The following is a 25,933-nucleotide window of genomic DNA, read 5'->3' as shown; positions in this document are numbered from 1 at the left end:
AAGGCTAAATAGGTAGATCTGTCTTAAAATTGCTCAGACCCATATACTGCAATGAGGTAGGTGCAGAATAAAAACTCATGTGCTACAGAGGTGAAGCTGTGTTTTCCTCTTTCTTGGGTCTTCAAAGAAACGCCAAGCTGACTGAGTAAGGACAAACAGAATAATTCAACTCCAGCTCAACCTCACAAGGCACGTTCCCATTTGGTGGTGAATAGATTGAGAGCTTTTTTTTTGCCTCTCCCAGGGGTCTTAAATTTTCACTGCCCCCAGTGAATTTCTACTGACAAAGGTTAGCAAGTCCACAAATTTCTCCAACTCCTCAAGATGTCACAGCTTGCCAAGCTAAATCTTTCAGGAGGAGAGCAGCACTGTGCCTGAAAGCTCCAACAAACTGGTTGGGAACAGCGTAGAGAGAGGAGGTAAAAGGACAAGGCTTTTCAGCCTCTTGAGTCTCTCCACTATTCACTCAGATCTTGCCTAGTATCCCCACTCCATCTACCCTACATTGGTCCTGTAACCCTTAATTAACTCAAACATTTATGAATGCGGTTTTGACATTTTCTGTTGACTAGGAGAAAGTGAGGATTGCAGATGTTGGAGAGTCAGAATCGAAAAATGCGGTGTTGGAAAAGCACAGCATCTGAGGATGCTGGAGAGTCGGTGTTTCGGGCATTAGCCCTTCATCAGGACACTCCTTTCGACTCATTTTCTGACTCCAAGCATTTTGTGCAGAGCTGGTCACCACCCTTCGCCTGAGAAAGTGCTTCCTGACATTTCCCCCGAATGGTCTAGGTCTAATTTTTTTTTTAAAAAAAGCTAGCCCCCATTGTTTGCCAATGTTGCAAATGCTGTGTCAATTGAGTGTGTATATAAAGCAGGCCCTAATTTTGATTGACAGGAGCTGACACTCAGTGGAGAAAGACTAGGGAGCATAGATTAAAAAGCTTAAAAAGGTTCTTGTGGCATATCATGGTACTGTTTTTACTCTGGGATAGAAGGTTGAGTTCAAGTCCCATATGGCCCAAAGGTGTGATTAAAAAGAATGACCTTCTCCCTGGGAGAATGAATAAGGAAAAATGGTCTGCACTTAAGCTGCATAGTATATTGTGAATCATCCAATGTTAAAGATAGAAGGCGTGTCCTATTTCTCTTTGCCAGATATTTACCAAATTAATATTGGTCTCCCGCCAAAGGAATCAGTTTCTATTGGTCCAAACCCAACAAATCCTTTCACCAAAGGGTGGCAGGGGCAGAAATCTTGGGAAGTTCCAGAAGGGAATTTGTCTGGATCATGAAAAGAATTCCTTACCTTCGTAAGTGTTTACAGATTCCAGATTCATGACGTGGCGAATTACGTGATATTCATCACAAATTCCATTTCCGCCCAGTATGTCACGTGCTTGCCTTGCAATATCCAGAGCCTTCCCGCAGGAATTGCGCTTCAGCATGGAGATCATTTCAGGAGCAGCCCTACGGTACAGATACACGTTTAAAATAAAGGAGCGAATAAACATGACCGCCAACACCTCGGTGGAGTGGCTTCTTGGTTAACTCAGAGTTACAGAGTCAGGGGGTTGTAATTAATACCCACTTGTCTTCCTCCTTCAATCGACCCAGTTGGATGCAGGCATGAAGACCCAGTGTGATCTCCGTCAACATGTCTGCCATCTTCTTCTGGATGAGTTGGTTTCTCGCGATGGGAGCCCCAAACTGAATCCTGCAATGAGATTGGAGGTCAGCGTTTGGTGATGATAGAGAATAACAGAAGAGGGAAATCCCCCACAGCCTCCTGACTGGAGGATGCAAGCGGGAATAATCCACTCTTAATCATTCCTTCACCAACTTGAAACATTTATTTCCCCAATTACTTCCAGCCTCAAAACATTTCTACTCTCCTGTTAATCTCTGGAATTCTCGCATCAATGGAGATTTAGATGGGTATTCCACAGGATTGTTCAAACACTTTCTCTGGCATCCACTTTCTCTGGACCTAGGTAAATGTGATAGTTCCCAAACAGGATGAGTGAATCGCTCTTTATTAAGTAAGTGGAAGCCTTCTCTGATTTAGAGACTGTCAGCACAGCTGTGCATTTCTGCACATGTCAAACCTCACCAAGAGAAAGCACACATCCAGATAAGGAGGTAGGGAGATGGCATGCTTGCTGTTCTCCAGCAAGATGGACTCTACAAAGTGCCAAATTAGATGTCTGCAAGAACAGGTGGAGAGCTCAAAGTACAGCAGAATGACTGGAACATTCAGTGGTTAGTCAAATATTCCAGGCTCAACTAGTGACTCATTACGCTGAGTAACCTTGGCACGGCCATGGAAGCAGACACCACACTGATAGGTGCCTGCCTTTGGTTTTGTTACAGAAAAGGCAAATAGGTGAGGCATTTAGACTGGGAAATGTCCACGTTCGTTCAGCTGTACAGTTCGCCAATCCTAGCCCAGGTCACCTTTTTAAAAAAAAAACATGTTATTCATTCACAGGATGTGAGTGTTATTTTCCAGGAGGTGGTGGTGGATGAGCTGCCTCTTCCATTGGCTGCAAGTTCTTTGGGTATAGGGACACCCACAGTGCTGTTAGGGAGTTCCCCGAAATTTGATCCAACGACAGTGAAGAAATGACCGATATAATTCCACGCCAGGATGGAGTGTGGTTTGGAGGGGAACTTGCAGGCGGTGGTGATCCCATGTTTCTGCTATCTTTGTCCTTCTTAGTAGTAAAGGTTAGGAGGTACAGAGGTTCCAGAATACCTTTATGAGATGATTAGAGACAAAAAAAACCCGTGGGCAGCACGGTGGCACAGTGGTTAGCACTGCTGCCTCACAGCGCCTGAGACCCGGGTTCAATTCCCGCCTCAGGCGACCCACTGTGTGGAGTTTGCACGTTCTCCCCGTGTCTGCGCGGGTTTCCTCCGGGTGCTCCGGTTTCCTCCCACAGTCCAAAGATGTGCAGGGTCAGGCGAATTGGCCATGCTTAAATTGTCCGTAGTGTTAGGTAAGGGGTAAATGTAGGGGTATGGGTGGGTTGCGCTTCGGCGGGTCGGTGTGGACTTGTTGGGCCGAAGGGCCTGTTTCCACACTGTAATGTGATCTAATCTAATCTAAATGCCGGAATCCAAGTTAGACAGGCAGGAGGCTAGAAGAACTCAGCAAGCCAGGCAGAATCGGAGGTGGAGAAGCCGACGTTTCTGATGTCCTGAAGAAGGGTTACACCCCAAATGTCAACATCTCCACCTCCTGATGCTGCCTGGCTTGCTATGTTCTTCTAGCCCCCTGCCTGTCTATTTATGAGTGAATTGGCATTCCCAGTCACTACTGTGCCAGTGATACCGGTTTAGGACAGGACTGGAATAAGCTGATGACCACTGGGCCGGACCATTTTATCATGGTTCACATGTAATAGCCATTTGGTTACCAATGCCTACGGAAACTAGTGCATCTGGGAAAAAAGCCAAACCAAAAGGTTTATCCTGCTATCAATGGATATTAATGGATGGTTTGATTTATAAGGAGAGGCTAGATAGGCTGGCACCTTTTTACCTGGAGCATAGGAGATCTTGCAGAGGTTTATAAAATCATGAGTGAATGATAAGGTGAATGGTAGGTGTCTTTTCCCTAGGGTGGGAGATTTCAAGATTAGGGGGGCACATTTTTAAGGTGAGAGGAGAAAGATTTAAAAAAGACGTGAGAGTTTTTTTTAAACAGAGAGTGGTTCGTGTGTGCAATGAACCTCCACAGGATGTGGTGGATGTGGATACAGTTACAATGTTGAAAAGACATTTAGCTAAGCACATGAATAAGAAATGTTTGGAGAGATATGGGTCAAGTGCAGGCAGATGGGACTAGTTTAGTTTGGGATAATGGTCGGTATGGACTGGTTGGATGGAAGGGTCTGTTTCCGTGCCAACCCTGAACAAATGTCTGGGAGCTACCCCCAGTGACTTCTCCTTGAGCACCTGCATCAAGTGGGGCGATGGAATTTAACAGAAACCCAAGCTACTGCAACCTTTTGTAGTCACCACGTTCCTGCTGTTACCTGTCCAATGCGTACTGCCTGGCTGTTTCCAAACAAAACTCCGCAGCGCCCAGGGCTCCCCAAGCGATTCCATACCGAGCATTGTTCAGACACCCGAAAGGACCCTGGGTCAGCAGAAAGAGCAACCGATTAAAACACTTACAAACCACATTCGAAAATCACTCTCAGGATACCTAACAAAAGTAGAGCATACAGCAGTTGGAGTTTATAGTGATTTAATACAGGGAGAAATGACATGACCCATAACTCGCGTCCCCATCCTCAAACCACATTCTAGATGGTTACTTCCACTTGAAAAGATAAGGTACAACAGAACGTGCATTCCTAGAGAGGAATGATCTCAGGATCATTCAAAGCAAAGGACCTTCTGAAACACGATAAGCTAGGATATGCATGGGCGATTTACAATCACAGCTTTTTGATCACTGACTATTTTATTTTGGCGGCAAGTGAAGGGTAAAGATTGGTCAGAACACTGGGGGTGGGAAGAAATTCCCAGCACTACTTCAAAATTGCACCATGTATTTATTTCTAACATCCTTTTGAGGGAGCAGACAGGGACTTTGGCTTATTTAACAGAATACACAACCAGAGAGATCCTGGAATGTTTATTGATGTTGGACTTGAATGTGTTCCCATTGCAGAGTCCGTAGTTACAAGTGAAAACCCACCTGTTTAATTTCCTACAAATCTACAGGGACCTTTACTGTTAGGTTTTGGGATATTGGCACCATACCCATCATCTCAGCAACAGTGACATTCCCTGACTGACTAGTGCCAACGTCCAGACTTGAGATTTGGCTGGTGAGGTCATGAGACTTCCCCATTTGAATCGAGTCTGTTTTCAGCAAAAAAAAAGACTTCTATTTAGTATTTCCACTCTCTTCTTTATCCATCTAGTCACTCAATGAAACGTCACTTATTGCCATTTCCAGATCTCACATAAATTATTTAACTGACCCAATTCAACAAGTTTATCTAGAGCATCTTCATCATTAAAACAATGTTATCCGATGAGTGCTTAAGCATCTCATGTCTCCTCATAATTGTGATCGGTATCTGAATTGCTAATTTGGGGATACCCAACCTCTCCATCCCTGTTCTGTGCATATAAAATGCTGTCCAATGTATATGGCAGTAGATAAAGTGACTCTTTAATAAAATTCCTAATAAAATTTAACTTCTTAAATAAATCCGGAGATGCTTCAGATGAAGCCACTGAATGCAATAATGGCAGCGCTCAAGAAAGTGGTTAGGTCTCAGCTGTAATGGTAACTATACAGGCAGTTCAAGCACTTTACAATATTGGCTGATTATAACACAATATACTGTTAATGAGCTCTTACTGCTGTGTTAATTCTGAGAGAAATAAAGCTAGTTTTTTTAAAAAAGAGAAATCAGGAGCACAAGTAGGCCATTCAGCCCTTCTAACCTGCTGCACCATTCAGTACGATCAAGACCAACCAGCCACTCAGTATCCCATTGCTGCTTTCTCACCCATACCCTTTCATCTCTTTAACTCGAAGAACTACATCTAACTCCTTTCTGAAAGTATTCAATGTTTTGGGCCCAGCCACTTTCTGTGGAAGAGAATTTCACAGGCTTCATCTTTGGGTGAAGATATTTCTCCTCATCTTTGTCCTAAACAGCCTAGCCCACATCCTTAGACTGTGAAAAGTCTGCAGAAAACGTGCTCTGCCCAGGACCATAAGAGACTACAGAGAGTTGTAGACAGCCCAGACCATTGCACAAGCCATCCTCCCATCAATGGACTCGGTCTACTTTTCTCATAACATCATCAAAGACCCCTCCCACGCAGGTAATACTCTCTTCCAACCTCTTCCATTAGGCAGAAGATACAGAAACTTGAACACACGCTCCAACAAGTTCAAGAACAGCTTTTTCCCTGTCCTGTCCTTATCAGACTGGTGAACTTCTCTAATTTCAAATCTAATGATGACCTTGATTTGGAAATGCCGGTGTTGGACTGGTGTGGACAAAGTTAAAAATCACACAACACCAGGTTATAGTCCAACAGGTTTATTTGGAAGAACTAGCTGTCGGAGCACTGTTCTGTCATCAGGTGATGAAGATGAAGAAGCAGCGCTTCGCAAGCTAGTGATTCCAAATAAACCTGTAACCTGGTGTTGTGAGATTTTTAACTTAATGTTGACCTTGATTTGTACACCTCCTGTGCAGCCATAACCCTGTATGCCTCACTCTGCCTAAGCACCCTATGATCTGAATGTCCTCGTTTGCTATGGTCTGCCTGTACTGCTCGCTAAACAAAACTTTTCACTGTACTTAGTGACAATAAATCAAATCAAATCAGGATGTTGAGAATGCGAATACGCCCAGTTTTAAGAGAAAACAACAGAAAAACAACAAATACTATTATCAGTTGATCATCCCATCTCCTCACTCCTCGCTCCGTCCAGTGATCTTCTGTAAAGTGTACTAGAAATTCACGCAGGTACAGGATTCAGATTTTTTAAATGAAAAATGTGGCTGTGCTGATGGTATGAACTTACCGTGAGACCCACTGCACCGGGCAGCAGATTTTCCACTGGCACCTCCACATCCTCCATCAGAATCATTCCAGTCAGAGAGGCTCTTAGAGAGAACTTCCCTTCAATCTTTGGCGTGGCCAAGCCCTTCATCCCCTTCTCAAGAATAAATCCCCGCACCTTCCCATCGTCGCACTTAGCCCAGACCACACAGATATCGGCCATCGGTGAGTTGGTAATCCTAGTCGGGAAACCAGGTTCAAGTTATTCAAAACAGACAGAATTCATACAGCAACAATTCAAGGGGAGATCTCTCCGCTTCGGACGCCTCAGAGGGCAAGTTAGTCACATGTCACAATCCTGGGGCTTCAATTGCCAGTCAATGCCATTACTATATCTCAGCCAGGACAGACTTTGGAGCTACAATTTGCTTCAGCGATCAACAGCAAGCAACAGTATCGGAAAGGTCTACATTTCAGATCCTAATCATTGTTGTTGCTGGGTACGCATTTGTCTTAATGGCTTAGACTCACAGCGAGCAACACTTGATGAGAAGTCTCATTTATATAGTGTCTTGTCACCATCGCAGGACATCCCAAAGCACTTCTTTTTAAATTCAGAATTTGTCAAGCGCAGGGGCGGTCGTGACATAAGAAATGCTATGGTCAACTTGAACGCAGCAAGCTATCATCAACAACAATGTAATAAAATGACCGGGTCATCGGTATTTTAAACGATGTTGGTAGAGGACAAATACAGGCCAGGAGAATTCACCTGCTGTTTTCAAAACAGTGCAGTGAAATCTTCATTGATGAGCCAAGGCAGCAGCTAGTGGCCTTGGGGAGGTGTTGGCCTAGTGTTCTTCACAGCGAGTCAGGCAGCATCCATGGAGAGCGCGCAAGCTAATGTTTCGAGTCTAAATGACTCTTCATCAGACTCTGATTTAAATCCCACCATTGCAGATGGTGGAATTTGAATTCAATAAAAATCTGGAATAGAGAGTTAAGATGACCTTGAAGCCATTGTTGACTGGCAGGAAAACCCTATGTGGTTCACTATTGTCATTTAGGGAAGGAGACTTACCTGGTCTGGCCTACATGTGACTCCAGACCCACAGCAACATGGTTGACTTATAGCTGCCCTCTGGGCAATTAGGGATGGATAATACATGCTGGTCTGGCCAATGCTGCCCACATCCCATGAATGAATGAATTTTTTAAAAAAGGATGTGTCAATTAAGGTCTCATTTGGAAAGGTGGCATCTCTGACAGTACTGCACTCCCTCAGTCCTGTACTGAACGTGTCAATCGAGATCACTAACAAACGGAGTCATCGACAGAGGTAGTGACCAAGAAAGCAAACCCCCCCCAAATTACAAGTGAACTCACCCCCCCCACCCCCCCACGGAGCTTCCAATTTGGTAAACATTGAAATATTGAAAAAAGGTTAAGACATAAAATAAACACCACAAATACAGGAAATCTGAAATTATATTTAAAAAATTGCTGGGAAAGGCAGATCTGGGGAGAGAGAAACAGATTCAACTTTTTGAGTGGAACAGAACTTTTCGGGTAAAAGAAGAAGTCATATTCCACTGAAAATGCAAACTCTGTTCTTCTCTCTACAGAGGCTGCCAGAAAATTCCCAGTACTTTATTAATGGCTTGAAATAAAAGGAGGATTCCATTGTTTGCCAGATCAGTTATACACATCTTTCCAAGTTACAATCAGAATTGTGCAAGGCTAACATGGGGAGACAGGAATGTGGGACAACAATGCATAAAGATAGTTTTTTTTCCCTTTCCTAACCTGTTTTAAAAGCGCTACTGTCCAGTGTCTACTCCAAGTGACCATGGATTAAGTGGATAAAGTGGAACTGTGTCACTGGCTGAGAGCAAAGGCGTCACTGTCTCCTCATCGAACATCGAGGCCACCTTGTGGCTCAGGAAGATAGTATCCCCTAAATCTGAGCCAGAAACCCCAGCTTCAAGTCTCTCTTCAGGACTCAGAGCCATACAGCACAGAAACAGACCCTTCACTCCAACCAGAACATGTCAAACATAATCCCAAACTAAACTAGTCCCACCTGCCTGCTGCTGGCCTATATCTCTCCAAGTCTTTCCTATTTATATGCTTATCCAAATGTCTTTTAAATGTTGTAACTGTACCCACATCCTCATTCCACACACAAACCAAACCTGTGTGTAAGAAATTTGCCCCTCATGACTTAAAAAATCCTTCTCTTCTCACTTTAAAAATGTGCCCCCACCCCGATCGTGAAATCCCTATTCTAGGGAAAAGGCAACTACCATTAACCCTATCTGTACCCCTCATGATTTTATACACCTCTAATAAGGTCACCTCTCAATCTTCAATGCTCCTGTGAAAAAGGTCCCAGCCTTTCTTTATAACTCAAACCTTCCATACCTGGCAACATGCTGGAAAATCTCTTCTGAACCCTCTCCAGCTTAATAATGTCCTTCCTATAACTGGACGATCAGAACTGGACATAGTATTCCAGAACAGGCCTCACCAATGTTTGTACAACCTTAACATAATGTCCCAACTCCTATACTCAAAGGATTGAGCAATGCAGTCAAGTGTGTTAAATGCCTGGTTAACCATCCTGTCCATATTGTTGGTCATGGAAGGTGTATTCATGATGTGACACTGCCCCCAACTACTCCGCATTGAGGGCGAGGGTGTGTGTGTGTGTGTGTGTGTGAGATCGAGAGAGAAAGATATGCTACAAATAAAGAAAATGAAACAGCATTTAGAGAGACAGTTTCTAGCAGAGCTTGCTGAATTTTAATTAACGTTCTATTTCCTAATAGAGCCAACATCTAAGGCCACATAAACACTGGGTTTATAGTGTGTTTGTGGCCTGAAATTTAGCAGATCTTCATGGATAATAAAGGATGGTCAGGACACAGGATGAAGCCTCTTGCTTTTGTAACCCAGAGTATATGAGAAAATTTCAATCACATCAAGGGAAAGGATTTGATATACAAGAGCCCACTGGGTCAGCTTACTCCACATTATAGGAGCAGATAGCATTGAAATGTATCTACTAACTTTGTCTTTCAAAATTACAAGTTTGAACTTTGGTCCAATTGGTTTCAGCATCCACTGTTGCATTTAGGCTGTAGGATAAAGATCTATTATACAATCGGAGTTTCAATTTTAGCCAATCCATTGCATGACAGAATTGTGCAGCACAGGTAAAGGCCATTCGCTCCACTGTGTCCATGTTAGCTCTTTGGTAGAGTTTTCCAAATAATTCCATTCCCCAATACTCCTTTCCTATTGCAAATATTTGTGCAATCCGTTTGGAAAGTTACTCCTGAATTTGCTTCCAGCTCCCCCTCGGGCACATCACAACTCAATACCATCTCTGTCATTTTTGCCAGTTGTGTCTGTGTTACCAACCTTGCCATCTTCATCTTTTGAACGCATATCAAAATTTCATCTTAGCTTTCTCTGCTCCAAGCAGAGCAAACAGAGTCACTCCATTCTGTCCGTCGACCTGCAGTCCCTCAATCCCTGGTTCTAGTCAATCAGTCAATCTCATCTGCTCCCTCTCCGAGGCCTGGCCAGCCTTGCTAAAGCGTGGCACTTTGAACTGAACAGAGTGGTGCACTTGGGGCCAACGCAATCTTAAAGGTTTACCATAACATACTGGCTGAATAGTTCCCTGAAAGATTGGGGGATTGATTAGCACAGTTGGCTGGTAGCTGGGATGAAATGCAACAGTGACCAGATCAGGTTACCATGAAAGTCCTGCTTTTTCAACCTTGCCCGAGGTATAGTAACCCTCAGGTCAACCTCACCACTAGTCGTGGCTCTCTCTGTCTAAGGAGAGAGCAGCCCCCGGGACTATGGTGACTTTCCCTAAAAGTTTCCCTGTGTACGTACCAGGTCTTTGATCCACTTAGTGTGTAAGTGTTGCTGCTCTTGTTGTACCTTGCCTTGGTCTCCATGCTTGAAGGGTCACTTCCATGGTTTGGCTCAGTTAGACCAAAGCAGCCCAACAACTCCCCTTTGGCTGCAAGAATAGGAGGGTGGGGAAACACAAGACAGTGATTCAATCAGCTTGCAGCAACTTACAGCAAAGCTACTGGTCAGAGGTGGCAGACTGGGTCACCCACCTAGTTTTGGGAGATATTTTAGCTTCTGTGCTTCTGTGCCATAGGCTGCAATTGGGTGCATTACCAGTGAGGATTGGACACTCATTACTGACCGATAACTGCTGTCCACCCGCTCCACTTCCCGTGCAATCAGCCCGTAGGCTACGTATGAGGTGCCAGCACACCCATAGCCTGGAATCAGAGAATCTCTCATAATTAAAACTTGAATTCTTTTACTGAGGATCTAATCCTAGCCATCAAACAGCTTTCAAATAAATACAGAGAAACAAACAACTCTATATAATCTTTACAACTTTTCAAACTGCAGTTCAGGGTTTAACTGAAGGGTCCGTTACCTTTAATTGTCGAGCCCAATACGCCCAGTTCTCCCATTTCCGATAGGATTTCACGATGAAACACTAGATAGAATTAAGAATGGTGTAGAAGACAGATCAGAAGACAATCTCATTTGGATACAGGCTAAAATAAAACACAAGCCTAACGACAGGTATCTTTCATCTAATAGGCCAACCCAAACGAACAAGGACAGCACCCGATTGAATCCCAGTCTGTGCTGAGTTGGCTGATTTCAGTGGGTTTTACAAATTAGCCTCAGCTTCCCTAACATGGGCTTTACTACAGGATGGTGGACAACAGCAGTTCAAGAAGGCAGCTCACCGACACCTTCTCAAGGGGCAACTAGGGACGGCCGGGTAAATGTTAGCCAGCCAGGAATGCCCACTTCCCATGAATAAATAAAATAATGCCAACATGGGAAGTAGTTGTAGTGTAAACAGTTTGTAGTATTTTAGAACTGGCTTCATTCTATAGGCTACCCAAGAAATAGAGGAGGAAATTCACAGAGAATTTACCGAGTACCATAAGCTACAGAATAATTATAGTGGGAGAACTTTATTACTCTAACATAGGCATGGGTAGAAGCGACGTAAAGGGCAGAGTGGGTCATGAATTCCTGAATGTGTTCGGGAGAATTTTCTGAATCAATATGTTTCTGACACAATGAGAACTTATTTATGGATCTGAATTGAAAGGAGAATTGCTCCCCCACCTCCAAAATTCCAAGCCCAGAAATTTCAGACAGCAAGAATATTAAAAACACTCTTTCAGTTAATTCCCCTACACCCATCACCTCTTGTGTTTGTTGGATTGGGTCAGAGCTTTGGCTATAGGTACTGCCTTTGTATCCAAATCCAAATATTGTCTCTCAACTCCCTTTTTGCAATCTCCCTACAAACACAGAGTCTGGCTTCCCCATGCCCAATTACTGTGCTCCACCAACAGAGGCCATCCCTTCAGCTGCCCAAGCTTGGCTCTACGCTATGGAATTCCATCTTTAAATATCATTTCTCCACTTCGCGTTCTCCTGCTTAAATAGGTACTGGTGAAAACAAACCTCTCGTTTGGCCAATGGTATTGTAATTTCCTTCTTTAGGCAATTTTTGTCTGACTAAGTTCCTACAGTGAGCTTTGGTTATGTTTTATTTCAGTAAAAAAAGCTTTGTTTAATTAACTACTTGCATTTAAACAATGTTGGTCACATGACTCTGTGTCATCCCTGTATGAATGGGTTTGAATCCCATTCCAGGCCTTGTTTGGCCAAAGAAGATGCATTCATAACACGGCCAAACAGGTTCAGTCCGATCTGTAAATCCTTCCAAAGTACCTCATTGGCAGGCAGTAAGAGTGGGAGAGAATCCTGGTCAGTCTTGAGGTGGAAGGAAATTGGAACCTCCCCCATTAAAAATCCATAACTCCAGCCTACAACGCACACATTACAACCGCAGGATTCCTCAGACTCCTTGCTGAGATTTTCTCAGTCAGGTAGTCTTGTTGGACAGATTAGTGCCAACAGCACAGGGTTCAATCCCTGGTTGGGCTGAGATGGATTTGTTACCTGCCCTCGAGGCCAAAACACTGAACGTTTCAAGAAGAAGATAGCTGTGGTTCTCAGGGCTAAAGGGACCAAAAGGGTTTGGGGGACAAAGCGGGAACAGGGGACGGAGTTGGATGATCAGCCACGATCACATTGAATGGTGCAGCAGGCTCGAAGGGTCGAATGGCCTACTCTTCGGAAAACATCTCAGAACTAACAGCCAGACTTCTCTGACCACTGGGATTCATGACAGTCATGCTCAGACAACTCCTCACCGGAACAAAAGACCCATCATGTGCAACTTACAGGATTCCATGCAAAGACTGTATGAAACCCTATATAGGACAAACAGGCAGACAACTAGCAATCCGCATCCACAAACACCAACTAGCCACTAAACGCCATGACAAGCTGTCCCTGGTAGCCAAACGTACATATGACTAGGACCACAAATTCGACTCGGACAACCCAACGATCATCGGACCATGCTAAACAAAAGGACAGCCAGGGAATTTCTAGAGGCGTGGCACTCATCCACAGATTCCATTAACAAACACATTGACCTGCTCGCAATATACTGGCCTTTACAAACAATATCTGGAATGGGCAACCAAAAGCAGCAGGAATGGAACCAAATAACTTCCAGAAGACACAGCACAGCAGCGCTTCACAGGAAGCTCCAAAGCACTGAGGATGTCACCGAGACAGGAGACAAAATGTCTGCAAATCAACTTCCCAGCTCAGCGAGCATACCCACAACCACGGCAACCGGCACCCGATCTAAAAATCTTTACACAAACCTCTAAGGTCTACTCCTGTTTCTGGATGTAGCGCAGCAGGTCAGACAGCATCCGGAGAGCAGGAAAATCTTATGTTTTGGGTCAAAATGCCCTCCTCAGTCGAAACGTTGACTGTCCTACTCCTCGGATGCTGACTGAGCGGCTGTGTTTTTCCAGCTCCACATCTATTGACTCTGGCTCCCAGCATTTGCAGTCCTTACAGTCTCCTACTGCTGTTCCTACTTTCTAGGTGTCTATGTTTCCTTCCTCTGCCTGTGAAGGTGGTGGGTTGGGACTGGTCTTTAAAAAGAGAAGAATGATAGACCAAACTGCTGAGGCTCTGGGAGTGGGATTGTTAAACATTGAAATCCCACAACGAGGGGGAATGCCTTGGGGACACATGACACCAAACGGAAGAATCGAGTGCAAACCAATCCACAGCCTCAGGTCAAACTCCACACCTTCATTTCGGTTTGCCAGAAGAATTCTTGGCATCAGCTTTGATTGGCAATACTGGCGGAAAGTGTCTCGAATGAGAATTTCTTCTTCAGTCAGCTGACTTTCCAGGTTCAGAGGATCACGCCAGTCAAACTGGACCTTAGGCACTGTGGGGGAGAAAAAAGACAAATTTTTAAAAAATACCCAAACAAACCTTGTGACCGAATTTGACATTAACGCAGGGGTTAAGTACTCATCTTTACAACCCTGGTTAACTCCTACCATCTGCGGTTTCTTAACCCATGAATGCACTGCTCAAATTTAATTGGGAGCATACCATTGCTCTGAATACAATGCAGAAGAAGGACTAAAGTGTAAAGTGCACAAAAGAACATCAGTGCAATAAACTGCAAATCTCAACTTACATTTGGTCATTTTCTGCTCTTCCACCTTTTCATCTTTCTCTGTAAAGTGGGACAAAGAGGTAATTTCAGTAGCGAGTTCTGAACGGTTGTGGACTCCTGTACCATTATGAATTCTTAACCTTTATATAAGCTGTATCATTGACGTCGCTTCCTGCTAAAAATAAACTCCATGTTTGAGCAATGGAGGTGTAGCCAAAGGCCAATCTATGTGCTTTGAGAAGTTAGACATTTTGTAGAACCGACCTGGTGATCAAACATGATCGTAGCCCAGAAATGGCATCTATTTTTCATTGGGTGCGGGCATCAGTGGCGAGGGCGATGTTTATTTCCTCTCCCTAATCCCCTTCTGGAAGGTGGTGATGGGCTACCTTCTTGAACCACTGGGTGTAGATAGACCCACGGTGCTCTTAAGGAATGCATTCCAGAATTTTCACTGACTAGAGTCTGAGAATCCAGATGAATCTAATTGCAGGTACTCATGCCATTTCTTTGGATAGAAAACCCCAGCCTATCCCCTCAACCAGGTACAAAGACTAGGTGTAATCTTACTCATTGTAGCTTTGCTCCAAAGAAATCATGCACAGTTTTGTTATTTAGTTATTGGACACAACTGAACTGGGTCTTCTAAGTAAGGAAGCGCTTTACGTTCTGCTGCTGTTGAAACCATCAGGCAAAAAAAGTTAAAAAGAAATCTCAATCTGTTCCTGAGTTGTTACAGTTCACAACTGACAATTCCACTGACCTCAGTACCAGCAGCACAATGTTCTTGCTACGTGGCTACAGCTTAAATTGCAGTTTACAATGGCAATGTTTGCACCTTTTGAGAGGCAGACTACTTCCTTCAGTTTTAAAGAGCAAAAGATGAACCTCAAAATCAGAACTGCACCAGCCTCAACATCTTAATATAGAGATTAATACAGGTTATCCGCAATTCGATTAACCGAGGGAAATACTCCCCACCCACGTCCTTCCGATAATCGAGCTTCCTCTGTATGCAAAATCAAATGTCCTCAATATGTTGGATGGAGTTTGTAAAACTCAGGGAGCCATCAGGTACATTGCTCAGGGAAACTCTGGGAAGGGGAGAGTGAAAATGGATAATTGTAATTAACGTGCACATGTAACGAATTGGACTCTCTTTGAGCTGGCAATCAGAATTGTAGGTTCTGGCTAATAGTGAAGAATTAATAACCACAGGTACCTTGATCCCCATATCCTTTCGAGGCATCAAGTGTTAAGAGCAATTTAAGAGATTTCAAAAGAATTATCAAATCTGATGAATGTACTAGATTTCTGTGGTTCTGAGAGTTTACTGGTGATGGCACTGAGTGAACAAACAATATTTAAATCAAATTTCATTGTAAAGATCACAACTAGATCACACGTGGTAAAGATCACCTCTCGATCTTTCTCTACACCTTCTCTGTAGCTGTAACACTATATTCTGCATTCTGTTCTATTACTCTGATGTACTTCTGTAAGGTATTTGTCTGGATAGCATGCAAAACAATACTTTTCACTGGGAAAGCTCAGCAGGTCTGACAGCATCTGTGAAGAGAAATCAGAGATACCGTTTTGGGCCCGGTGACCCTTCCTCAGAATCTGTTGATGCTGATTTCCCTTCACAGATGCTGCCAGACTTGCTGAGCTTTTCCAGCAACTTCTGTTTTTGTTTCTGATTTACAGCATCCTGCAGTTCTTTTGGTGTTTATTGTAATACTTTTCACTACAGTACATGTAGTATCTCAGTACATGTGACAATGAGATCAGATTCCCTACAGTGTGGAAACAGGCCCTTCGGCCCAACAAGTCCACACCGACCCTCCAAAGAGTAACCCATCCCCTAGACCCATTTCCCCCTGACTTATGCACCTAACACTGTGGGCAATTTAGCATGGCCAATTCACCTGCCCTGCACATCTTTGGACTGTGGGAGGAAACCCATGCAGACATGGGGAGAATGTGCAAACTCCACACAGACAGTCGCCCGAGGCTGGAATAGAACCTGGGACCCTGGTGCTGTGAGACAGCAGTGCTAACAATGATAAACCAAATCAATCCAAACACTACCCAATCAAATGGATGGGTGTATAAAATTAAAAGAGGCATAGGTAGGGTGGACAGGAAGAAACTGTTTCCCCTTGATGGAGGGGAGAATGACCAGAGGACGTAGCGTTAAGGTAAGGGGCAGGAAGAAACTTTTTTTTTTCCCCACCCAGAGAGTTGTGGGAATCTGGAACTCGCTGCCTGTCAGGGTAGTAGATGCAGAAATCCTCATAACATTGCGATGCATTTGCGATGCCAATGCTGTGGACCAAATGCTGAAAAATGGGACTAGAACAGGTGGTCACTTTTGACCAATGTGGATGTGATAGGCTTTGTTCTGTGCTGTTAAGCTGTTCCTGTCAAGGTGGTGAAATGTTAAAATCTCCATGTCCTACGAGAACAAATCTACAGGCCAAGGTAAGTTTCAATAAATGTTTAAGCAGTTAGATTACTCATTCACAACATGGATTTTATTTTAGACTGACCAAGTGACTCTCCAGCAAAAATAAATGTCAAAGTAGAATTGGTGACTTTTTTTTTTAAATTGTTGCTTCCATTCCAGGAGATGACACTGCAGTATCCCACAAAAAGTCACTTTTAACTGGTTGACTTACATTAGCTATTAAACTGGCATTTAAGTTAGACTGAGAATTAGAAATTCTTCCCTATTGGGTAAAATTAGCTGGTGCTCATAGATTAGATATCAGACTTCCATTACTGGGGCCTGGATTCAAACCCAACCCAAGATTCCTTGATCTGTTCACACCATGTACGAGGGCAAGTCTGGGCAACCTGAATCTAATAATGGCACAAAGCGGTCTGAGTTAAAAGAGGCCATGACACAGGCTGTGTGGCATTTGGAAAAATATCACCGATGTTGAACAGCAGTGTTACAATGCAGGGATAACTAACTCAGTCCATCATACTTATATTTGTATCTGTTTTAAAATGAACCACCTCGGTTAATCCAGTTTGCTCAAATAAAAACTGCATATTCCCCTAATGGAAACTAGATAGTTTCCCTGGAATAGCATATGGAATGCTGTTCCAATAATGGTTTGCGGCTGCAAGTTCCTCATTCGAGAAAACCATTTTTCACTTCCCCTTTCCTAATTTGCTTTCTTCCTACTAATTGCTTTCACAGATGGGTCAAGACAACAATTTCTTTTCATTTACAGTGTCATAAGACAACAAGATGTTGGAGCAGAAGTCGGCCACTGGGCCCATCAAGCCTGCTGTAAACTGGAAGACTTCTATCAGGTCACTTTGTAACTTTTGAGTTTCTATGAAAAAGGAAAAACATCTGAAGGGTCACTGGACTCGAACTGTTAACTCTGCATCCTCACCACAGATGCTGCCCGACCTGTTGAGTTTCTCCAACAATTTCTGTTTATGTGCCCAACTTCTTTGTACCTCACTTCCTTCGACCCTGAATCATCCAACTGAACCGACACTGTGCCTCTTGTATTGTTTTCATATCAACAATAGCGTTTTCAAAATTGCACCCAGGAGGCAGACCCTGCCACTGGTTCAGCATCACCTCTTTTTTTATTCTGTACTCCAGCATGCAACACAAAAGATTGATTCATTTTTTTAAAAAATTGACTCATCAACTCATTGATTCATCCTACATTTAATAACACACAATAAGGAGGGCTTGACAGGATTGTAGCTAAAACGTTGATTATGCCTGGAGAGTCCAGAACAACGGGACTTTGTCTCAGGATAAAGGGTCCACCATTTACGACGGAAATGAGAAATTTCTTAGAGTCATAGAGATGTACAGCATGGAAACAGACCCTTCAGTCCAATTTGTCCATGCCGACCAGATATCCTGAGCTTTGAAGTTCTCTACCCGAGATCTCAGTTGTTAAGTTCAAGATCGGGACTGTTACATTTTTGGACTTTAAAGGAGTGAAGAGATCAGCTGGAAACATAGCCTTGGGGACAATGATCAGCCATAATCTTACTGACTGATAGAGGGTCTCATGCAAGTCGAAAAGTGGTGACAAAGGTTTTTGTTTTGAAGTGATACTCACATTTACAGTTTAAAAACACACACTTCTTGTTTCTGAGTTCCAAATTAAGTGACTTGACATTGTCACCACAATGGAGGTTTCTTCTTGTGGGAAGAAACAGAACGAGGGCACTATTTACAAATAAGGCCACTCCCATTCAAAGGCAGAGATAGACATATATTTTTCTTTCAGAGGATGTGTGTAAATAGTTACAAGCTTTGGGTTACGCCAGTAGGACAGACATGTCTGCCTGTCTAACTTCTGCCTATTCTAGTTAATTCTGTTCATACACACACGCGTAGGTAAGGAGGGAATAGTGGACGGAATTCTCCAAACTTGGTGGAATCCCCACCTGCAAGAAAAAGCAAAACAAGCAGCTGCAAATTGCTTAATATGTCAAAAGCATAATCCCAAGAAAGGAGTATAGTGTCCACCAGGTGCAACTCCCTTGTCATGTGCTCCTTTTGAAAATATCCAGTTAGATTTTATCAAGTTATCTAGATGTCATGATTATGAGTATTGCTGAGTGATAATCAATGTATTTAGTAAATGGATTGAAGCTTATCCCTGTACTGACTGCACAGCAACAACTACTTGTAAAATTCTAAGTGAAATCATACCCAGATTTGGAATACCAGTAACGGTCTCTTCCGATAATGGCCCCCACTTCTGTGCAGAGCTAAACAAGGCACCATGTAAGAGTTTGAATATGAACAAAAAATTCCATTGTGCCAACCATCCCCGAGCAACAGGAATTGTAGAAAGAGCCAACGGTACCCTAAAAGGTCGGCTAAGCAAGTTGGTCGAAGAAACGGGCCTTAATTGGCTGCAAGTACTCCCAATTGCCCTTTTTAATATGAGAACCATGACACAGAAAGACGGGATTCTCGGCGGCTGACCCGAGATTTGGACAACCCCTGAAGAAGGGCTCATGCCCGAAACGTCGATTCTCCTTCTCCTTTGATGCTGCCTGACCTGCTGCGCTTTTCCAGCAACACATTTTTAAGCCCCTGAGAACTCCCTGGTCTGCACGATTAACTGCCCAACACCCTGTTGATTTGCATGTCATGGCAGAAGAGATGCACAGGTACCTGATTAAGCTGACCAAAGCATTGCAGTCTTATCATCAACAGGTCAAAGAAGCCTATTGAGTACCAGGGAAGGAAGAAGAAAGAGCTCCAATGTTTAAAGATATTAACCCTGGTGACTCTGTACTATTGAAAGACTTCAATCGTGAAAAACTTGGCCCCTGCTGGAAAGGTCGTTATCAAGTTCTTCTGACAACTGAAACAGCAGTAAAAGTAGAAGGACGTTCAATATCGGTCTACAAAGGACATTGTAAGTTTGTATACCCCTCACAATCTTAGTGTTAGTACTGATACAGGCATCCAATGAAACCCTAACCCAAGTACATGTGCCCAGATGTAACCAACTCTTCTGTGATATCTCAGACCGGCTAAAACTCCAATGTGACTGTATAACTGAAACCTGTACTAATACCATTGGAAATCATGAATGCAGCTGCCCAGCTGAAACTCAAACTACTCATATTACGTATCCAAACATCACTCGTGACCTTATTGTCATCCTCGTAACACTTCCATGCTAGTCATCATGAGATGGCACAATTCCATAACCTCATCCGCTCCTTCAACCAAAAACTGTTACTTTGAAATGTTTGTTTGTTCCTCTCTCAAAATGAACCATACAGATGGCAGCATTCAGCACATAGTACCGAAATCACCAAACCCTAAGGCACCTATTGCCATGAGACTTATCACCCACACCTTCTCGACAGAATCCTCTCCTAGCCAATCTACCGCCACTGATAGAAATACCTTTAACATGTTTCCTGTATTCAGTAGCTACTGTAATTAACAAGACAAGCTGGAAAGATGAAGAAAGACCAAAAATACTATGCACTCCCCATCCTTCTTCTGTTACTAATGGTTTCTTTATTCAAACTAAATATCCTAATCATGTGTTATCTGCTCACCCTATCATTCTGATGTACAGTGTATAAATAGGACTCACTCACTTATGCAATCCCTCATTTGTGATGGAGAACCCATTTAATAGCAGAAGCACGCCACTGTGTGAAGTGCACTAACAAACCTGAAGGATTCAATGTTAACTTTGTTCCGCTGTTAGAATGGTGCATTGAAAGAACTTCTGGTACCCATGACATGGGGCAAGTAAAGCAGCTCTCACTTTGAGTGGACTCGTCATTCACTCACAGAAGTGCACCTTTGGAACTCCTTTTAGACTTCATTGACGATGCGAAAACAATGCCCACCCATATTTACCCAATGACTGCAACGGACGTTGTGGCCTGGTATACACCTTTTACCCTCCACCATGAAGTAGATAATGAATGGAACGCCCACCAACCCGTGAATCAGTATGGAACACAAAGTAAAGGAAAAACAAAACGGGACTGACACAACTTCTTCAATCAACAAACCGGCTGCTGGGAGGCCTTATTCCTGGCTGGGGTGTTGAAATGGCCCGAGATCAGAAAGTGACCTTGTTTATAATGTCGAAAAACTTGCCAACTCAACAGCCCATGCTCTGAAACTGGTGAACAAAGAGTTACAGGAGACCCGGATGATGATGCTTCAGAATCGGCCAGTGCTAGATATCCTCCTTGCTAAAGAAGGAGGTACTTGTTCAGTCATTGGCCCGCAATGTTGCACCTACATTGATGATTTCCCAAAAGACATTTTGGACAACACAGATGTTATCAACAAAACGGGTCAAGATGCAGGGAAGAAACCTGCCCCAGCATTGTCTGATTCATGTGGATGGGGTGTTACTTGCTGACTATGGCCGCTGTGCAGACGGATTGTGTGGGACATACTGATAATCCTTGGTCTCATCCTAGGAATATATATTGTCATCCGCTTATGCATGAAATGGACTGTACATTGCTTTTCACCTAAGCCAACGAGAAATCTGGTTAATCCACCCTTGTCTACCCCTGTACCTTCATGCCCGTAATTCCATGCTGAAATCTAGTATCTTTCAGACTCTGCTCCTCTGGATGATGACTCGCCAGAGGGGGTACTTGACTTATTGAGAATACAAATCGACTAAATGGACTAATTATACTTGTATAAGCTATGTAGTTGTCATGAAATGACAAAAGGAGGGAATAAGCAAGTCTATAGCCTTAAAACTTGTCCTTAAACATTCAGACTAAAATGTAATGTTGAATTATAGAACACATTTGCTGCACACTAGAAAATAGGCAAGCAGGGAGGATAAGGCAATTAAGAACATTTTCCTTAACATCAGTGAGTCCATATAAACAGGACACCAAGTGATAACATTCACGGCTGTTCCTTTGTGAAATTAATAACAGTGTTTGATTCTGACCTCGAAACGAAACTTGATATCAACTAACTTCTCTCCCAAATTATTGTCCTTCACTGCTATCTGTCTAGTTAAGATTATACAGTGCTTTTGTAAACTTTTTGTGTAAAGGAAGCCTGTTTGTGACAGTACAGCAGAGTTGCCTGCCAGGGCTCTTAAAGGAAGAGCCATATTCTATCCTCCTGATTTATTAGGACCTAGTTAGTTTAGCTTACAGGTATCAATGTTATGTTGTAATAGTGATGCTATTGGTAAATAAAGGGGATGGCTAAAATTAAACTAAACTGTAAGATTTTTTTTATTCCAGACTACCAAGAGTATGATCTCCATGATCAACCAAGAGAGGCTTATAGGTTGAGTCCACAAGGGATTGCCTGGGCCATCACAAATCTGTACTTTAACAGAACGAGGGACACTATTTACATAGAAGGCCGCTCCCATTCAAAGGCAGAGATAGACATATATTTTTCTTTCAGAGGATGTGGAGTGTGAGAATCTCTTCCCCAGAATGGAAGAGGTGGGCCATTGAATATTTACAGGTCAGCTTCGACCAGAAGGATACTGGGGCTCCTACATTCTCGAGCCAAACATTATGGAGTGATCATCATCACAGGAAAGGAAGTCATTTGTCCATTAAAGTGTTTTCAATATCTCTACCTAACTACTTTGCCATTTTAAAGCAGCCCCAGATTGAAATGAGCATCTAGGGGGTGATTTTAATTCAGTGCTGGTGGATGGCTCTTACTTTCGCAACCCCCCCCCCGACCTTTCTTTAAACCTTTACCTAAAGATATAATAGAGGGATTGAAAGTTTGCACAAGAACAGAAATACCAGCCCCGCTTCTCTCTTCCAACACTTGGATGCGAGCATAAGAGGTCCAGTTAGTAAGTTTGCAGATGACACCAAAATTGGAGGTGTAGTGGACAGCGAAGAGGGTTACCTCAGATTACAACAGGATCTGGACCAAATGGGCCAATGGGCTGAGAAGTGGCAGATGGAGTTTAATTCAGATAAATGCGAGGTGCTGTATTTTGGGAAAGTAAATCTTAGCAGGACTTATGCACTTAATGCTAAGGTCCTAGGGAGTGTTGCTGAACAAAGAGACCTTGGAGTGCAGATTCATAGCTCCTTGAAAGTGGAGTCGCAGGTAGATAGGATAGTAAAGAAGGCGTTTGTAATGCTTTCCTTTATTGGTCAGAGTATTGAGTACAGGAGTTGGGAGGTCATGTTGCGGTGTACAGGACATTGGTTAGGCCACTGTTGGAATATTGCGTGCAATTCTGGTCTCCTTCCTATCGGAAAGATGTTGTGAAACTTGAAAGGGTTCAGAAAAGATGTTGCCAGGGTTGGAGGATCTGAGCTACAGGGAGAGGCTGACCAGGCTGGGGCTGTTTTCCCTGGAGCATCAGAGGCTGAGGAGTGACCTTATAGAGGTTTACAAAATTATGGAGGGGCATGGATAAGATAAATAGGCAAAGTCTTTTCCCTGGGGTGGGGGAATCCAGAACTAGAGGGCATAGGTTTAGGATGAGAGGGGAAAGATATAAAAGAGACTCAAGGGGCAACGTTTTCACGCAGAGGGTAGTACGTGTATGGAATGAGCTACCAGAGGATGTGATGGAGGCTGGTACAATTGCAACATTTAAGAGGCATTTGAATGGGTATATGAATAGGAAGGGTTTAGAGGGATATGGGCCGGGTGCTGGCAGGTGGGACTAGAATGGGTTGGGATATCTGGTCGGCATGGACGGGTTGGACCGAAGGGTCTGTTTCCGTGCTGTACATCTCTATGACTCTATGACCTCTTTTCAAAACGTGTGTGTCTTTGGTGCCACATCTGAGCGTTTTATTTAATCTGGGTGTCACTGGCAAGGTCAACATTTACTGACTGGCTTGCTCGGCCATTTCAGAAGACAGTTAGGAGTCAACCACATTTGCTGTGGGTATGGAGCCACATGTAGGTTAAACTGGGCAAGTTTATTCACATATTCAAGTGAATCAGGTGGGTTTTTTTTTAAAATGGCAGTCGATTGTCACCGTTATCGAAAGTAGCTTTTACATTCCCGTTACTATTTAACTAAGTTAAATGTCATCCGCTTTTTATGGCGGGGGGTGTAGGTATCGGAATTGCATCCCTATTGCGTAACCTCTGGCCTCTGGATGACCATTGACGTGACCGCATGCCACCAACTCCCAACCATCTGGGTGATTATAAAAAGTGAAATATGATTCCACGCTTGTCGAGGTCTTAGTACCTTCTACCGCCCCCGACTACGAGCAAAGTTACATAACAGTGTCTAAGAATAAACGACCTCGTCACTTTAAGCGAGGCAGCGCTTTATATAGGTAATAGGTGATATTAAAGGCTTTTGCCCGAAACGTCGATTTTACTGCTCCTCGATGCTGCCTGAACTGCTGTGCTCTTGCAGCACCACTAATCCAGAATCTGGTTTCCAGCATCTGCAGTCATTGTTTTTACCCGATATTAAAGGCCCGACTACCTTTGAAGGCTTTCGCCGTCCCCTGTGTCCTCAAGGAGCTGACGACGGCCGTGCGCCTGGCGGTGCCCAAGAAGCTCCGAGCCGCTTGTCTCAGGGCCATACTCAGATCTGTCAGGAGGCGGCCGGAACAGGTCAAGTGTAACGCTATCGTCTAGATTATTTCCCCCACTCCCTAAGCACGTCCACAGGTCACAGCCCTCCGAGAAATAACTGCACAAAACAGTTATAAAGCATGTCTTTTTAAAACCGTGACCAGACTTCCCCTCGACAGGGAAAAGGGAATCACCTGGAGGTTGTGTAACAATCTGAAACTGACACAAAACTCGCTACACTGCGTTCCACTGAGGCCGACGTCACAATGAGTTGACTGGCAACCCCTGTAACCAATCGCTGTACGAATGTTCCAAACAGCCCCGCCTGACACAGAGAAGGACGGCGAAAGTGAGGCCCGGATAGGGTCAGCGACAAAGGCGTGGGATCAATCCCCGAAAATTATTTTCCTGCTGATTGGGGAAGGGAATTTGAACCTTTTCTTTCGGACAGGACAGCGGCTCTTCGAAGGATGGCATGCTTGTTCCCTTAACAACTCGTGGTTCTGCTGTTTGGAAGTCCCGAGGTTCACCGCAGGGAGGCGGATTATCAAACAAAATTTGACACCAAGCCACGAGACAGAAATTGCTGGAAGAATTCGTCCGGTCCCGCAGCATTTCTGAAACTCGAAATTTTCGCTCTGTTTTCTCTCTTCACAGATGCTGCCACACCTGACGAGTTTCTCCAACAGTTTCTATTCTTGTGTGTTCCAGATCTCCAGCAACTTTGTTTTATTTTCACAGCAGAGCTCTGAGGAAGAATCACGCCGGACTCGAAACGTTAACTGTTCTTCTCTCCACGGATGCTGCCAGACCTGCTGAGTTTCTCCAGCGTTCTCTGTATTTTGCCTTTATTCACTTATGAATTGTCTACTTCTCTTCTGGGGTTTATGGTCATAGGGAATAGAATCGTTACAGCGCAGAAAGTAGCCGCTGGACCCTTTGTGCTGATTAAGAAACAATTCATGTACTGCCGCTACTCATCACTCCTCTTAAAATAGATATTTTCAGTAACCTGTTCAGGGATGTTCGGGCGCTCCTCTAGAGCAGCAAAGAGTTGAACCCACTAATTCACTGCTAGCATTATACCCCTCGACTAACAAGCAGGCAAAAGGAGCTGATTGGTCTCAACATCGAGTTGTTTCATTAAAAATTTGCAAAGCACAATTTTATTTCAAAAATGCAGTTACACGAATTCGTTAGACGGTGATAGCCGAGAAATGCTCACTTTAGTTTTACAGGTGGAGAGTGGGAGCTGGCCTTGAGCACGTTTAACATCTCCTGAGACTTACTCGTCTGTCGGTGAAGGTGGATGGGTGACTGTCTCATCATTCTCACACACCGAGTTCTGATGCACAAACTGGTTCATGGATTTGTCTTGCTGCACTTGGGCTGAGAATGAATCTGGGAGTATCTCTGAGTTGGGGAAATAACATTTTGGAATTTGGAATTCACTGTAACTTAATCTGTACCAAAATGTTGAGTGTTATAGATACTTTTTGTTCATCTTGTTCGGAGATTGACAGTGGCAGACACTATAAACGTCGTCTTCAATCCATAAAAATTGTCCCCTATGATATATACGAGTAATTCTATACAAATTAATATGTCCATCACTTGTTCATTTGTTCCATTGGGTCTCGGGCATCCCTTCAGACCATTTTAGAAAATAACAGGTTGTACTGCAATGG

The 25,933-nt window shown here is 43.6% G+C and overlaps 1 protein-coding gene across 1 annotated transcript in view; it reads right to left on the bottom strand.

Moving 5' to 3' along the window:
* The window catches only part of gcdhb (glutaryl-CoA dehydrogenase b), a 29,696-nt gene extending 5,253 nt beyond the window's left edge, over positions 1-24,443 (bottom strand). The window contains exons 1-10 of the mRNA XM_043694890.2: positions 24,154-24,443; positions 14,213-14,251; positions 13,811-13,954; positions 11,033-11,095; positions 10,698-10,868; positions 10,465-10,594; positions 6,575-6,791; positions 4,044-4,147; positions 1,592-1,717; positions 1,310-1,470 (exon numbers count right to left, since the gene is read on the bottom strand). Of these exons, the coding sequence (XP_043550825.1) occupies positions 1,310-1,470; positions 1,592-1,717; positions 4,044-4,147; positions 6,575-6,791; positions 10,465-10,594; positions 10,698-10,868; positions 11,033-11,095; positions 13,811-13,954; positions 14,213-14,251; positions 24,154-24,253 (1,255 nt within the window). The 5' untranslated portion in view covers positions 24,254-24,443. The remainder of the gene's footprint in view (positions 1-1,309; positions 1,471-1,591; positions 1,718-4,043; positions 4,148-6,574; positions 6,792-10,464; positions 10,595-10,697; positions 10,869-11,032; positions 11,096-13,810; positions 13,955-14,212; positions 14,252-24,153) is intronic.
* Positions 24,444-25,933: the final 1,490 nt, after the last annotated feature.

Source organism: Chiloscyllium plagiosum, unplaced genomic scaffold, assembly GCF_037043375.1.
Source record: "Chiloscyllium plagiosum isolate Xiang-an unplaced genomic scaffold, Cpla_swu_hap1 HiC_scaffold_45, whole genome shotgun sequence".
NCBI lineage: Eukaryota > Metazoa > Chordata > Chondrichthyes > Orectolobiformes > Hemiscylliidae > Chiloscyllium > Chiloscyllium plagiosum.
Note: the sequence above shows the minus strand (reverse complement) of the source record. Positions and strands in the feature narration are given on the sequence as shown.